Source organism: Neophocaena asiaeorientalis, unplaced genomic scaffold (assembly GCF_003031525.2).
Source record: "Neophocaena asiaeorientalis asiaeorientalis breed wild unplaced genomic scaffold, Neophocaena_asiaeorientalis_V1.1 scaffold345, whole genome shotgun sequence".
In the NCBI taxonomy this organism is placed as follows: domain Eukaryota; kingdom Metazoa; phylum Chordata; class Mammalia; order Artiodactyla; family Phocoenidae; genus Neophocaena; species Neophocaena asiaeorientalis.
In genome coordinates, this window is record NW_020175181.1 from 928,156 (window position 1) to 944,607 (window position 16,452).

The window sequence follows — 16,452 nt, forward strand, 5'->3', positions numbered from 1 at the left end:
GAGGGAGGGAGGGAAAGGGAAAGGGAAAGGGAAAGGAAAGTGAAGGGAAAAGGAAGGGTAAGGGAAGGAAACCAACCAACCAAAAGCAAGCTCACAGATACAGAGAACAAATCAGTGGTTACCAGAGGAAAAACGGGTTGTGGGTGGGCAAAAAGGGTGAAGGGGATCGATTGTATGGTGACAGATGGTAACTGGACTTTTGCGGGGTGATCACTTTGCAGTGTACACACGTTAAATTATAATGCGTACCTGAAACATTTTTAAAAAAGCAAAAAATTTGAATAGACGTTTCTCCAAATATATACCAATGGCCAAGAAGTACACTAAAAGATGCTCAACATCTGGACTTCCTGGTGGCGCAGTGGTTAAGAATCCACCTGCCAATGCAGGGACACGGGTTCAAGCCCTGGTCTGGGAAGATCCCACATGCTGCGGAGCAACTAAGCCCATGCACCACAACTACTGAGCCTGCTCTCCAGAGCCCGCGAGCCACGACTACTGAGCCTACATGCCACAACTATTGCAGCCCGCATGCCTAGAGCCTGTGCTCTGCAACAAAGAGAAGCAACCACAATGAGAAGCTCAAGCGCTGCAACTAGAGAAATCCCGTACACAGCAATGAAGACCCAAAGCAGCCAAAAAATAAATAAATAAATAAATTTATTTAAACAAAAACAAAAGCAAAAACAATTACAAGTAGTGACCAGAATTTACAGAAAATGGAACCCTCCATACATTGCTGGTGAGAATGTAAAATGGTACGTGAAGCCAGCAGGAGCTTGGAGTAATGGGGAATAGAGTGACTGCTAATGAGTATGGGGTTTCTTTTGGAGATGAAAATGTTCTGAAATTAGGTAGTTCTTTTTTTTTTTTTAAAGATTTATTTTTTATTTATTTTTGGCTGCACCAGGTCTTAGTTGCAGCACCATGGGACCTTCATTGAGGCATGAGGGATCTTTCGTTGTGGCACGCGGGATTCTCTCTAGCCGTGGCGAACAGGTTTTCTCTTCTCTAGTTGTGGCGCGGGCTCTGTAGTTTGTGGCACATGGGATTCTCTCTAGCCATCGCAAATGGGTTTTCTCTTCTCTAGTTGTGGCGCGGGCTCTGTAGTTTGCGGCATGCGGGCTCTCTAGTTGAGGCGTGAGAGCTCAGTAGCTGTGGCTCGCGAGCTTAGTTGCCCTGTGGCATGTGGGATCTTAGTTCCCTGACCAGGGATCGAACCTGCGTCCCCTGCATTGTAAGGTGGATTCTTTACCACTGGACCACCAGGGAAGTCCCTGAAATTAGGTACCTCTGGTCAATGCACAACTTTGTGACTATACTAAAAACCACTAAACTGTATACTTTAAAAGAGTGCACTTTATGGTCTGTGAATTCATATTGCAATAAAGCTGTTACTTTAAAAAACTACTCTAGTATGATCCTATTTTTGTAAAAACACCTTATCCATCCATCCTTCTACCTATGTACACATGAATAGAAACGCCTGGGATGACAGTCACTGATAGCAATAATGATAATAATGATAGTTATTTCTAGTGACAAGAAGGGTGATAGTTTCATCTTTTAAATACTATGCATGGTAGGAATTATTTATAGTAACAAGCCTATATATCCTTTTCACAAAAATAATAAATTAGCTTCCTTTCTTTTAAAAAAGCAAACCTATTAAAAATTTAACAACAGTTCATTGTGGGTAATGATAATAAGAATCTCCTATTTTATATTTTGATGCTTTTTAAATTAAAAAATATCCCCTTTGAATCATGTAAATTATATTAATTTAAACAAGGATTAGGGGCTTCCCTGGTGGCGCAGTGGTTAAGAATCCGCCCACCAATGTGAGGGACAAAGGTTCAAGCCCTGGTCCAGGAAGATCCCACATGCCGCGGGGCAACTAAGCCCCGTGTGCCACAACTACTGAGCCCGCGCTCTAGAGCCCGCAAGCCACAACTACTGAGCACGCGTGCCACAACTACTGAAGCCCGCGTGCCTAGAGCCTGTGCTCCGCAACAGGAGAAGCCACCACAATGAGAAGCCCGCGCACCGCAACGAAGAGTAGCCTCTGCTCGCCACAACTAGAGAAAGCCCACGCGCAGCAACGAAGACCCAGTGTAGCCAAAAATAAACATAAAAAAAAAATAAATTAAAATAAAATAAACAAGGATTAAAAAGGTATTTCATAGACTTTAATGCCAACAAGCAAGAGAAGGCAAGTGGACAAGTGAATGTGGACTCAAATTCTCAAAATACCTCCTAAGAAGCTGGGAACATATACCAAAGTGATTGGGGGTGGGATACTATTAAATTGAGCTCTACACTGTAGAGCATCTTGTTGCTTTTATTTATTTATTTATTTTGGGCCACGCCATGGCTTGTGGGATCTTAGTTCCCCAACCAAGTAGAGCATCTTAATGATTGTCTTCTTGCCAACAATTTTTTCACTTATCATGTTTTCATCTCAAACTACACCCTCTCAGAACTTGATAGTAACCCAAAATTCTTCAAAAAACCTAGAAACGTGTCAACTACAGAGTAATAAATAGACATTAGACTGAAATCACTTACTTAGACATGTTCTGGGCCTTCTCAATAAATTTCATCACCTAAAAGAAAAAGATGCCAATTACAACAGAATCCAAGTTCAACAAAAAAAATCACAGGGCCCTCTCGAGAGTGGCCCACCTGCAGGCACCATTAACGACTGAATCTCTATGTTCTCTGTCTAAGGACACCAACTAACGTGCTCATGGAACCAAAGAAACATAGCCACATCTGCCATACCACAACACCCTGGAGCACAGGGCAAGGCCTAAGGAGCTGAAGACTTGATCTGTCACCGCCAAGTCTCCCTCTTGGTGCTTCAGTAAAGCGTTAACAGCCTGAATCATTGAGTGAAATCGGGGTAAAAAATCAGTGATTGCCAAACACTCTTAAGGAAGTGGAATGTGACAGAGAAAACATAACAAGATGACAGCAACTTATCACAAGTGAAAAGCCCCATAATTGTTCCATTCCCTGCCTGGTAGCCCATCCCACTCCCCATCCCTCCACCCCATCCTCAGGGTAACACTGCAAGCCAATAACAGATCACGAAGAGAACCCAGGTCTCTTAGGTCTTTATTGGCCGCCACAACGTTCAATGTGAAGTCTCTCACCATGTTGATCATCCTCTCATAGCCTACTTCTTTGTCCACCAAAATGCCTCCTTATATTCTGTATTGACATTGAGGTTGATTGCCCTTCTTTCCCAGTGTGATCAAGCTAAGGCATTTAAGAGTCACAGGTTCTGACACAGCCATGTCTATGTAAATAGAGACAGACATACCTGATCAAATCTGGTAGCAAAGAGATTGAGTGAGGTCACTATGCCACCATTGGGTCCAAGTCCATACCTAGACACTAAGTTGAGGATTTAAATTGCTTATAGATCAATTTAGATGAAAAAGTTTATTATCTAGACAATCCCTCACAAAGACAGCATAACGTTTGTGTTCAACTGACTAGTATGTATCACACAATCTTAACCTCATAGGGAAACATTCACTATCAATGCCTACCTCGTTCATCGTTTAGAAATGGCCAGGTGAAATGGGGCCAAAATGGAACAGACAGATGTATCAGGCGCTGACAGCCTGATGGCATTAGCCATGAAGATCATTTATATACCACTCTTTGCTCTGATCCTCACTCATCAAGCCACCTGAGGATTAGAATTAGTCTTCCTATCTAGACTTACCTATAGGGAAAGTACACATTTCACACAGCAATGTACTAAGAGTTGATCTTACTAATCTTTGAGCTTCCCAGTCTAAGGGGATGGTGATCAATGGATGCATCCACCAAGACAATACTCCCTTGTGGGACCCAGGCACATCACCAGCTAGCCTCTCCTTCTCTGTGCTAATTACAACAGCCTGCAGTTCAGGACAAAGGCAGAAAACGGAACTCACAAGCTGAAATAGGATTTCTAATCACCTACAATGCTTCTCCCCACATTCATCTTCCCTCCTCTTCATAAAATTACCTGAAAACAATCGAATGCTTTTGCTAGTATATTTCACAAGGGAAGGCACAAACACTTTTTTCAAAGCTACACAATACACACACAGTAAGTAGCCAGGGATGAGCCAAAAACCAAAGTAGATGTGAAAAAGGATACTGTTTCATGACTTCTTTATACTTCACAGTGTCACGAATATCTGGAGGGAAAAAAAGAGAGAACGAAATGGAATTTAACACGTAAGAAACAATACAGTTTGAGACTCTCCACCTATAATATCTAAGCCAACAGACCTCTCAAGTCATCTCTGCTTCCTCTGAGCAAACAAATCAGTTTCTCTCTTAGCATCCAAGGTACTTTTCCAATCTGTTTTCTAAATTTTCAAGCTAAGATCACTGAATTGCAACAGCAAAAGAAGCAAGTTCAGGAAGAGACTAGGAGGACAAAAGGTACCCTGCAAGTACCTTCCCTCCCAGCAAGAAACTGAAACTAGCTTCTGAGGCTTCTATTGTCAGCACTGTCTTCTAGTAATTTCTCCAGCTTCACACTGGCCAAGGACAACTGCCAAGTAACCCAAGAAGAATGTTAGGCTAGGAGCTCTCAAGTTATGGTAGGGATGTCGGAGACAAAGAGAAAAGTTTTATACAACTTAAATACCTTCTCAGTGACCATATACATAGAAAAAGGGAGCTAAATAAAGAAAAAAGGTTTATTTCTTACTCCTTCCTTACTGGTAACAAAGGCAATGCAGACAACATTTTTATAAAGGCATTAACTTGGGAAGTGGATGGGTGGGGAGAGAAATAGGTGATGGAGATTAAGAGGTACAAATTTTCAGTTACAAAATAAATGAGTCATGGGGTGAGATGTACAGTGTGGGGAATACAGTCAAAAATTATATAATACCGTTGGATGGTGACAGATATTAACTAGACTCATCACAGTGATCATTTTGAAATGTACATGTATTTCAAATTATTGTGTTGTATACCAGGAACTAAATACTGTGGCAGGTCAATTACACTGCAAGACAGACAAACCCACAGAAAAAGAGATTGGATTTGTAGTTACCGATCTACAAATCGGTAGAGGGTGTGGAGGGAGGGACAATTGGATGAAGGTAGTCAAAAGTACTAACTTCCAGTGAATAAATACTAGGGATGTAATATACAACATTATAAATGTAATGAGCACTGCTACATGTTATATGTGAAAGTTGAGAGTTCTCATAACAAGGAAAAAAATTTTTTTCTAGTTCTTTAATTTTGTATCTATATGAGATGACAGATGTTCACTAAACTTACTCATGGTAATCATTTCATGCGTTTGTAAATCAAATCTTCATGCTATACAACTTAATCATATACAATGCTGTATGTCAACTATATCTCAATAAAACTAGAAAAAAATTATTTGGATGGAATTTTAAATAAAAAGGAAATTGGTCTGTCCAGTAATATCTGACTAAACCTATCTAGCAGTCAGGAGACCTATATCCCATCAACTATTAGAGTTCCAGCCTTTAAGTGAAAAGATGGAATTTTTTTTTTCAAAATTCTTCCCATAATGATTTCTGCTTCTTAACACAAGGTCTTCCTTAATTAGTATGTTTGGAGTACAAGCTTAATAGGATTAAAAAGAGACCAGGAGGGAAAAGACTAACATCAAGGAATAGTCTGAAAATCAGGAAGCCTAAATCCTATCAAGAATCAGGACACTGGATCCCATCCATTCTTAATCTTTTTTATACAGTAGTCAGGGACTCCTCTACAAGTCTGATGATAAGAGGGAAGGAACCCCTCACCAAGACAATGCACACAGGCATATATACACACATTTTCCCATGTAACTTTGCAAGATTCCTACAGATCAGTAAGCAAACTCTGCACAAAACCCACATGCTCTTAACTTGAAGAAAAAAAACTATACAAACAAAGTTTATGTAACAGAGCCTGCTGAAGGGTTTACGGCTTAAAAGCCAGAGGACTGACTTTCTGTCACTTCATTTTCCCAAAGAACCATAGTCTGACACCCTTGGGTCAAAAGAGGTAGAGAGAATGGTAGTGGTAAGGAAAAAAAGGAAATTTAGGAAGAGGGAAGGAGTAAACAAAGAGAAAAGGGGAATCAGGAAGAAGCCTGTTTCAGGATGCTAGCAAATCCAAGGGAAACGAAATTAGGCAGTTTAGAAAACATTAAAAATGGAAGCATTGAAGACTCATAGGATAGGCTGACAGCTTTCCATTCTCTGAGAAACTTCACACAAGTTCTGGCACAGTTTACTCACCAATATTGGCAGGAAAGGGAACTTCATGCACAGCTGGATCCAGGTTGATCACATAAGGTGGACACCCTTGACTATGCAGATATCCTGTGAGCCTCTGCAGACATATGGGGAGAAGGATGGACTGAGACCAAGAGGCATGATAAAGGAAAAAGAGAGAACTTCCACCCCTTAATCCAACTTACCAGAAGTCTGCACTTCCATTTCCCTCTACCTTAAATATTCGTTTCTGATCTCCACCGCCAACATTCACTCTCAGTTGAAATGCTATCTTTCTTCATCACACATCCAACAGAGCCTCCTCTACTCTCCATCACTTATTGACTTGGTGGGTTGGGGGGAGCGGGGGTTTCTATCTCCCCCACAAAAAACATTAGCTCCATTTAAGCGGGAACCTTGTCATTTCCGCTAAATCCCCAGTGCCTGAAACATGGTAGGCACCCCAGAAGGAATTCTTTAGGAATCTACACCAAAAGCCTGTGTGCAAGCACTCTATTAACAGCCAGAATTACTTGTTAAGCCTCTGCCTTCGAGGACTTGGCACTAGCAAGGCAATTCCAATACCAAGGACGGTCGTCACAAATAGGCACTGAGGGTGCGCAGAAGAGAGGCTGAATGAACCCAGGCTAGGATCTGAGACGGCTTCGCGGAGGAAGAAACAGGGGTTGCTGGCATCCCTGAAAGCCAGGCGCCGGTACCCTCCAACTCCCCAGAGAGACCTCCCTTTCTCCCCTGGCCTTACGCCTGCCACAGACAACTTCTCGCGCGCTCCTACTACGCCCGCGCCCTGCAGGTCACCTGTACAAAGGTGGTTTTCCCAGACCCCGCCATTCCCAACACCAGCAGACACACTGGGGGCCGGGGACCCCCGGAAGCTTGCGGCTCCGTGGCAGCTGCGAGCGCGGCCATCTTGCTCCTGGCTCCGCCCACTCGACCATAGAGACGCTTGTAGCTAGAGAGGCTCACGCGACATTCGGAACTCTGAATGAGACTAGAACAGAGCAAACCAAACCGAACCGAACCAAACCGGCCAGAGAGGGCAGGGCCAAGGGGCCAGGCGTGCGCCTTTGATCTGTCCGTCCTGACCCGGATGGGGGCTCACGTAGGGACAGAGGCGGGGAAGTGGAGACACTGGGGGGACGACTGGAGTAGGCCACCTAAAGAGCCGCTCACCGTCGTCGGGCAGGGCCTGGGAAGGGCAAAGCTCTGGACCCCGGGCAGGCGGGACGACAAGGGACCCCCGGGCTCCCACACTATGAAAGTGAAGAGAGTGCCTTTTCCTGTCGGCCCTCCGAGAGCGGGTAACCGAGCCGCCGGAGACCCGGCCGCTAGGGCTCGTCCGGCGGCCGAGGAGGTTAAGCGGCTCAGGGCTGGACGTGCCGGGACCCGGGCGGGATGCGAGCGCCGGGGTTGCTGGGCTCCGCCAAGAGCCGCAGAGACCAGCCCGGAGAAACTGGAAAAACCCTCCGCACTGGGACGCCGTCTCCGCGTGTCGCCAGCCCCAGACCGTAGGGCTCTTGCCCTGGCGGTCTCCGCAAAGGTGCACCGTGACTTTGGGGAGGAACGTTTGGTTGCCGAGTTTGTCAAGTAGGTACTCAGGGGGCGCTTCTCTCCACCCAGGCGCCCTCGGTACACGGAAAGGTGGTGAAAGAGCCGAGCCATGTATACACACCTACTCCTGACCGCCCAGTTGGCTGCGGTGGCCCTTTGGAGCAGCTGTAGTGTTCAGTAAGCCATGAGATCTGGGTTTTAGACCCAGGCTCTGCCACCCGCTGGCGGTGTACATCGTGGCCAAGTCACTTCAGTTCTCTGAACTTGTTTTCTCCTCTTTACCCTCGAGATACTACCTCGCAGGGTTGTAGAGACGGCATATTGTCAGTTGTAAACTACACTCCCTCGTCTTTACCCCTAGCTCTGTCCCCCGTGCCTTGTGTGAGGAACATCGTAGGTGCTCCCAAAGAGTTGGGATATGAATTAAAGTACGTGTGCATTTTTTAAATTATTTCCTAATTTTTCGTGAAAAACATGGGGGGATGTCGCTCTTGTTCTTCCTTCAGGTTGACTGAGGACTCCAGTAATTCCCTTCAACCGGATCTTAGTTTCATAAATTTTCTCAAGCCAGAGAAGCTAACAAAGGCAGGGAAGAGGTTTAAAGAAAAGGCAGTAGTGGAAATGATGAACCTAGACAAGCAAATCAAAGAAACTCAAACCCGACTAGAACCGTTAGTGGAGGAAACCAGGCAGCTGCTGGCGGAAAACGTACGTGTCGAGGAGGAAAACCAGTTCTTTCTGGAATACCTGACCAAGCAAACAAAGGAGTCTAGACAGCGAACCGAGAAGCTGTGGAACTACTATTTACAACAAAGTGGGCAGATTGAACAAAGGAGACAAGAATTAACCTCCAAATATGCGGGAAAAAATTCAGCGCTTAAAACAGAGCTCTTGCAGAAAGAAAAGATCCTATCCAATTTGAATAAGCAGTTGGAGGCAATGAGGGACGTTTCGATAGTAAAGGAGAAACAGGAGAGAGAAATTCAGACACTACAGCAGGAGATAAAGAAAACCCACGCTGAGACAGCTGCAAAGAAACAGGCCATGCTGGTCCAGTTCTTCCAGGATAAAGCATTACTGGAGGCACAACTGAGTGAGCTAGATGCAAGGCAGTTGGGAAAGAGACCAACAAAGGAGCTGAACAGCAAGAACAAGGCCTTGGAGAGGGCAGCAAAGCAGTACACTGCCGAGTTCCACAGTAGCATCGACAGACAGCACCAGCAGTTACAGAAGGAACTACCACAGCTAATTCAGAAATGCCATAAGTTGGAGGCTACTCACAGCCGTTTAAAAAAGAAGCAGCAGCAGCTGCAGCAGGAGCAGTGGTACCTAGAGTGCTTAAGCCGGGGGAGGCAACGGCTGCAAGAAAGGCGTAATCCGTGCCCAAAAGGACAAGGTGCTCCAAAGACCACACTGAACCCTGCCCTAGGCACCAAATCAAGGACGCATCCAAAGTAATTCCTAAAATAACACGAAGTCAGGAATGGAGCAAGGGTTCTTAGGTGCTATGTAACATAAACCAGGTTAGGAAGGCTTTAGGATCTCAGGGTGCTGTGGTTAAATATCCATCATGATGTGTTAGTGTGAAGGATTAGGTGCTTTTCTCCAGCAGTACTGCTAGATTATGTGTGGGACTGGCTTCCCTTAAAGTTAGGTTTTTCTTTAATTAGCTCTTGGTAATAAATGGGCTGTGCCTCACACCTCCAGATAACCCAGTACCATTTGCCAAAAACCCAGATGTGAAACTACCTCAAGAAAACCACCTTGCGGAAGTGACAGGAAAATAGTTGTGTGGTGTGTTTCACCTAGCTAAGTTAGGTTTCTTTATAGAAAAAGACCCCTGAAGAATAGCATTTCAGATTGTTATATTCTGCTTTCTGCTCTGTAAAGAACCAATGTCCACGTATCCTCACTTCTTTGGCCACCTTAGCACACAGTGTTTTTAAGCTCTTTGTAAAGTTTGTGCTGGTGATCAGGTAGCTGCTTCTACAGTTTCCTCATGATTGAAAAACTCTTAACAGCAAGTGTAATAAGCCTTAGGCAGAGTAACCTTCTGTCTGATGCTCAGCCCGTACCATTTTTGCTTTGTGTAAACTGTGTGAAGGGAAGAGAAGATAGAGGGTATGTATACCTGGTCAGTTTTCTGTGGAGAAATACCTCTAGCCTGAATGAGGTGACTGAGTGCTTCTGCCTGTTTTAGGAAAATGTATCAAAAGAAAGTTTTCATATATTTGGAGAACTTTCTAAAGAGTCTTTTGCCATCTCTTTCCCAGGCAACATCCTCAATTTCTAAGATGACAAAGATGACTGAAGTTTCGATACAGTGAGCACTTTAGCTTTAGGTCACTTATTACGTTTTTACTGCATAAGCACTTCCTAGTCCTTGAAATGTGTTTTGTTATTCATGTGTACCCTCTTTATGCCCCTTCAGTAGAACTAGGAATAGTATTTTAAATTAATATAGACTTTTAGGGTAGTTATATCTTTGGCACTTAGGACATACTGATGGTTAGATCAGGGATTTCTTTGCTGAATCCTGGTACAGAAATGCAGCCTCGTTTTAATGTTGCTCCTTTATGGAAAAACAGAATCAATGTTTTCAAGAAATTGTCAGTGATGAAAAAGTTCATAATGGTTTTCCCAGATTTGTTTTATTCATATGTAAAATGAATTCCTGTACAATTAGATTCAGAAAAGGATTTTGCCTCAATGTGCCTTAACTTCTAGCTTTAACAACCTTTCTGTTAAATGTGTAATGTCTTGGTTCTTAAAATTTTGTTGTTATTGAAAATAAACTCAGATTATAATATACCCACTGATTTCATTATTGTTCCAATGTAATGTACCTTCTACTTACCTCTCTTCTCACGTCTTATCAACTCTGCATGTCTTCTTCATACTAGTATGCACATAATAAAAATGCAGTTTTAGTGCACAAAGTAGAATGTTAGGTAGCACACAGTTGCCTTAACCTGAATAGTTCTATTCAGTGGAGCTGAGAATACAGAGAGCCTGTTTAAAAATATGGTATCCAAGACACATTCGAAACCGTTATTCTCTGTCGATGCAAAGACCATAGGAAGATATAAAACTAAGGATAAGGAGCTGGAAAGAGGGTTGGGGAATCTTATTAATCTGGTGTTAATTCCCCCTCCTGCCAGTGCTGTCCAGATGAATTAATTCAGGAGTGAGTAACTTCCACCCTGTCTCAGTTTATTTTGAATTCCTCATCCCAGATAATGGATCTGATCTGGTGTACTGCTTCTGGCTGTCCCTTTGTGAGGCCTCTGAGGGCCTGAAGACTTTAAAGGGTGAATCATCTGATAAAGCAGCAGTCACCAACCTTTTTGGCACGAGGGACCGGTTTCGTGGAAGACAGTTTTTCCACGGACGGGGGTGGGATTGGGGGCGGAGGGGAGGGTTCAGGCGGTAATGCGAGCGACGGGAAGCGATGGGCAGCGGCAGAGGAAGCTCTGCTCGCTCGCCCGCTGCTCACCCCCTGCTGTGCGACCCAGTTCCTAACAGGCCGTGCACCGGTCTGCAGCCCAGGGGTTGGGGACTCCTGTTGATAAAGGCCCTTAGAAATTCCCGTCAGCAAGCCAGCAGGAGGTGTGGCCAACGAGGATCTCAGTCTACCTTTTGTCTGCTTTCCTGTGCTGGAAAGGAAAGAGGGTGATGTTACAGAAAGTGCATTTAGATGGAAAAGACCTCTGAGGTGAAATTTAGGTTAAGACTTGAACGACGACATGAAGCCTGATGTACAAAAACTGGGGAAGACGACGTTCCGGACAGACGGAACAGTGAATGCAAAGGCCCTAAGATGGGAAGGAGTTTAGTAGGATTAAGGAACAGAAGAGTCAGTGTGGCTAAGTGTAGCTGGGGAATGGCAGCGAACACGGACAGAGCAGAGGCGGATGAGGCTAAAAAGGTTAATAGAGTAGGCAGGCCTTGTAGGACAAGGTAAAGGGGATGACTTTTATTCTAAGTGCATTGGGAAATCACTAGGCTTTAAGCAAGTGAACGAGGTTGATTTACAGTATAAAAACTCACTATAGCAGTATGCGGAGTGTACCAAGCCAGTGAAAAGCAGACAGAATCCAGTTAGAAAGCTCTTGAAAAGGCGAGAGGTGATGACTGTTCGGAATGGAATGGCAAACATGGAGGTGAACAGAAGACAAGGGGGAGAGCTGATTCTTAGTGTGAGGGGAAGAGGAAGCAGAAGTAAAATTCCTAAACTGTTCCTTTTGAAGAAGGAGGTGGGCAGAGTACTTTTTCTTTCTTGCTTGTGTGAACTTTTTCTTTTCGGCCACAACATGCGGCTTGCAGGATCTTTCTTCCCAGACCAGGGATTGAACCCATGCCCCCTGCAGCGGAAGCACAGAGTCTTAACCACTGGACCACCAGGGAAGTGCCTGAACAGATTTTTAAAATGAAGCATTTCAGACATAGCAAAAGATATAGAAAAGTATAACAAACTCACTATCCATTTGAAAAAATAAGAACTTACCATTCACTTGTCCCTCTGGATCCCAGAGCATTATCTAAAGTTGATGTTTATCATGCCTGTGCATGGTTTCCTATCTTTTCTATATTTTATTAAAATATATTTATAGGTACTATATTTATATAGTCTATATACTTTTATTTCTATATATCCATAAACAATAGAGCATTGTTTTTCCATGTTTTTAAACCTTCCACAGATGGGACTCTTGATGTATTCTATAACTTGCTTTTCCCAGACTTTATTTTGGAGCTGTATTCATGATGATACAAGAAGACCTGGTTCTTGGGGTAGTGTTAAAGGGGTAAGGTTACCTGACTGAAATGGAAAATCCAGCCCGTCCTGCATGCTGCTGCAGAGGGGCAGCCCCATCCATCATCTCAGTTCACATCTGGTGGTATCACCCCCCACCTGACACTCCCCTAGCTGTCCCTGTTGCCTTAGGAAGAAATCCACTACCTCGAGTGGCATGCAGAGACCCAGGCCCTCTCCCCCAATGACTTACCCACTGAGTCACGTAAAGGTTTTCTGTGTCTCTTGGTTGAATGAATCAGTTGTTTTAAAGAGATGTGAGGGGAAAAGTGCTTTAAAACCTGCTATTAAACAAATGCTAATTTTTTTAAAAAGACCTGGTTCTTCTGACAGCTGTATAGTATTCCTCAGGATGACTACCACAACTTACCCATTTTCTCCTGATAATGGACAAGTAGCTTATGTAAGAGACTAGGCTCAGGAAGAGACCCAAGATTATATCATGACTCAAAGAAAAGGCATTTATTTTTTGCTCGTACAATAGTCTCAGATAGATAGATCATCCTGATTGGCAAATAGTCTTTCTTGGGGTCATTCAGGGAATCGATATCTTCCATGTTATGGTCTACCATGACCTAGAGCTGCCTTATCAACTGCATCTAGCCAGAAGAAGGGGAAAGAAAGCATGAAGGTACACTCGCTCTCTTAAAAGTCCTGGCATGGAACTGACACACATCACTCGCACTCACATTCCACCAGAGAGAAGTTAGTTGGCTACCCCATCACTACAGGGGAATTGGCTGGAGGGCTGGAAGTGCAGTCTAGCCATTTCTCCTATAATCCTATAATTCTGCAAGGTAAAGCCAATTTTGCTGGACAGCCAGTAGTCTCTGGTACAGCATGTTTCCAGTACACATTGGAAATTAGACTGCAACATCATTCTTGGAGATGTCTAGTAAAACACCTGACCAGGAGTAGTTTGTATAGCCGTAGGAGTGAAATTACTGAGTCTCAGGGCATATCTTCAATTTTAAGAGATCCTGCCAATTAGTTTTTAAATTGATTGTACCCAATGTCCATTCCAAAGTGCAGGGAGTTCACATTGCTCCAAAATCTAGCTAAACCTGATACCGCTCAACTTCAATAAATATTATTCTAGTGAATTTGGTTAAAAATCTTAAAAATTCAATTAATATATTTAGGATCATCTCTAGTGATGCTGCTGATCCCTGGCTCAGACAGGAAAAATCAAAGGATCACCTGCAAGGGCCCTGGATGAGACTGGACAAGTTTAATCTCAAACCAATTACAGGCACACATCTGTTATTGGGGGTTTGGGTGTAGACCACCACAATAAAGTAAATTTCATAATAAAGCAAGTCACATGAATTTTTCAGTTTCCCAGTGCATATGAAAGGTATGTTTATATTATATTGTAGTCTATTTAAAGTGTGCAGTATGTCTAAAACAAAATGTCTAAAACAACAATGTACATACTTTAATTAAAATCGCTATCTGTAAGAGGAAGAGCAATAAAGCAAGGTATGAGTGGATTCATTTGAACCAGCATATTTCAGGGCCTAAAGAACTACTGACACAACTGTACGTGTTACTTCTTCCAAACTCATTCCCCTCTCTAGTCGTTATCTTCCCCAGACACACTGTGTCAGCAAGGAGACAGGTAGCACGTTGGAGTCAATGAACAATGGAAAACATCATTCTAACACAGAGTCATTTATTTTTCTTGCCATTGCCAAACATTCCCCAAGTCTTACTCACCAGAAATTAACAGAGCTTCTCCATTTTCCTCCCTGACAATCCTCATGTACGGAAAGGGCTTTAAGGGAGCAACTGCCAATGACAATGTCGAGTGGACAGACCACGTCCTTCCCTTGTTGCAAAACTACCCGTTCTGGCAGTATCCCAATCAGGTTTCAACGCTCCCATGTTTGAAAGTGGTCTTCACAAAAGCCCACATTTTAAGGCTATATGGAGGAGCACAGAGAACAGAGTTAAAGTGGTAACAGCCTTTCAGAATTTGAAAAGGCAGTATTGGTCCATATTAGGGTTAAGGGTCCCTGGCTTTTTATGTGGCGTAAGCCACCAAAAATTGGCAAGAATATAGAAGACCAATATTTATGGAAAAGGGGAAGAGAATCCAGGAATACGACAACAGAGCTGCTCTAACCAATGCTCCAGGGAAAGCCAGCCTCAAAGAGAAACAGGCTAACAGATACTATCAGGTAGGCATGAGGTTCAGAAAAAGAACTTTTCTTTCCAACTCCAGATAAATATCTACACCTGGTGTCAAAGTCTAAGGTTATAAAAAGGACAGAACACAACATCTAAAAAAGAAGGTAGAGGACAATATTCTCAGAAAATTCAAAGAGACAGACTTTGGCTAAAGGGAGATACGAGGACTTAACAGAGTGCAGACTAACAAGTCAGGTCAAGTCCAGGGGAGAAGGAAGGTGCACCTTGGCTACCAATCCTCACAGGAGTACCAGCAATATTAGGGTTCTGTGTCAAACATCAGGAGCAAAAGGGTTTATTTCTCTTTCAATCCTCAAAACGTCAGGAGCAAGACAAGCTGCAGGAGGGCACGGGTCATAGCAACAGAGGAGGCCCCACACCCAGGGAAGTTGAGGCGGTATTTATTTTTGCTGCTACTTTCTTCTTTCCAGTCATTTTATGTGTGGGACACATTCCTCCTAAGGCTGCATTTCATGTGTGTGGGTCTAGTTACTTACTGCCACCTGGGAAAAGCATTTCCTTGGAAAACCTGTGTCCGGAGGGTCTAACTTTTTTATTCTAAATCTATTTTTTCACTTTCAATCCTAAAACCATATTGAGACAACAAAGAGCCTCCATAAATTCTGTCACCCAAGCAGACGGGGGAACCTTATTAAAGGAGTGACAACAGTTCTAGGTTCTAGGCTTGTTATATCACAAATACAAAATGATAAATCAGTATGGTTTTAAAGAGTTAGTTTGGAATTGTTTTATAAGATGATGGAGTGACTACGAAATCAATGGAGCTTCCAAGAACATTCTACACCCCAGTATGGAAAGGATAATCAAACAGGTTTCTTAGTCTTGTATGGGGCAAGAAGGGCCTATAGTGGGCCTTAAGGAGGAGCTCTTTGGGCAAGATAAGAGAAAAATAGGAGGACTCCAATGAGAATAGCAGGAAAATCTACCAAAAAGGAGATGGGGGTGTGGGTGGTGGAGGGTCCACGTGAATCAATAGGGAAAACACTGAAATTTACACAGGAGGAAGGAGCTGAGAGTGCCACAGCCTTACACAAACAGCTGAAAGAGTAAATTTCTCTTCACTTGGCCCCCGTGACTCAGGCCTCTCCACACAGGTCCCTGTGACCACAGCATCCCATCCACTCTCCCAGGAGTGCTTTCACACTGACTGCCTATTTCTTTCCTCGTTTATGATTCGTCTTTGGGGGCTTGACTTTCTGGAACTGTGTTGGCACTGGCTCCTGCTCTGGTTCTTTACAAGACGTTGCCACGAGCAGTTCCTCATGACTCCTCCTCTGATCCTTCCCTACTCTAAGACTCAGCTCTGTCTCAGGAAGCTCAATGCCAGGCTGCTGCCGCCTTCTTAGAGACCTTCGGCTCCTGTGCTGCTGCCTCCGCTTTTCTTCTTCTTGCTGTCGCTGTTTTATCTTCATCAGCTTCTCAAAGCTTTTGGTCGTTGTTGGGTTTACAACAAACCAATCCTACAGAGGCAAAACAGAAACATTATCCAGTCAAAATATAGTGCACTAGGAAGTGGTATGGGAAGATTGTTTTTTTTTTTTTTTTTTTTTTTTTTTGGGGTTCGCGGGCCCTCCCCTTTTTTGGCCC

The 16,452-nt window shown here is 43.7% G+C and overlaps 3 protein-coding genes across 6 annotated transcripts in view; 1 reads left to right on the top strand and 2 right to left on the bottom strand.

The window, feature by feature from the left end:
- GPN1 (GPN-loop GTPase 1) overlaps positions 1-7,220 on the bottom strand; it is a 19,787-nt gene extending 12,567 nt beyond the window's left edge. The window contains exons 1-5 of one of the 2 annotated variants that reach the window (XM_024764446.1): positions 7,083-7,220; positions 6,288-6,381; positions 4,163-4,202; positions 3,329-3,395; positions 2,569-2,606 (exon numbers count right to left, since the gene is read on the bottom strand). In XM_024764446.1, the coding sequence (XP_024620214.1) occupies positions 2,569-2,606; positions 3,329-3,395; positions 4,163-4,202; positions 6,288-6,381; positions 7,083-7,193 (350 nt within the window). In that variant the 5' untranslated portion in view covers positions 7,194-7,220. Of the gene's footprint in view, positions 1-2,568; positions 2,607-3,328; positions 3,396-4,162; positions 4,203-6,287; positions 6,382-6,469; positions 7,044-7,082 lie in introns of those variants that run through there. The other variant, XM_024764447.1, reaches the window with a different exon arrangement.
- A 182-nt stretch (positions 7,221-7,402) lies between these two features.
- Positions 7,403-9,462, top strand: CCDC121 (coiled-coil domain containing 121). Its single transcript, XM_024764449.1, has 2 exons — positions 7,403-7,871; positions 8,342-9,462. Exons 1-2 carry the CDS (start codon positions 7,540-7,542, stop codon positions 9,291-9,293), a joined length of 1,284 nt encoding a protein of 427 aa, XP_024620217.1. The 5' UTR covers positions 7,403-7,539; the 3' UTR covers positions 9,294-9,462.
- Positions 9,463-14,306: 4,844 nt separating this feature from the next.
- The window catches only part of ZNF512 (zinc finger protein 512), a 36,093-nt gene continuing 33,947 nt past the window's right edge, over positions 14,307-16,452 (bottom strand). For all 3 annotated transcript variants that reach the window (XM_024764444.1, XM_024764445.1, XM_024764443.1), the window contains one exon: positions 14,307-16,325. In XM_024764444.1, the coding sequence (XP_024620212.1) occupies positions 16,017-16,325 (309 nt within the window). In that variant the 3' untranslated portion in view covers positions 14,307-16,016. The remainder of the gene's footprint in view (positions 16,326-16,452) is intronic.

Bases quoted from the DNA above. Each gene is read 5' to 3' on its own strand.
- CCDC121 (XM_024764449.1), top strand. From the start codon at position 7,540: ATGAAAGTGAAGAGAGTGCCTTTTCCTGTCGGCCCTCCGAGAGCGGGT. The intron at 7,872-8,341 runs GTAGGTACTCAG...TTCTTCCTTCAG, and splicing joins TTGGTTGCCGAGTTTGTCAA to GTTGACTGAGGACTCCAGTA.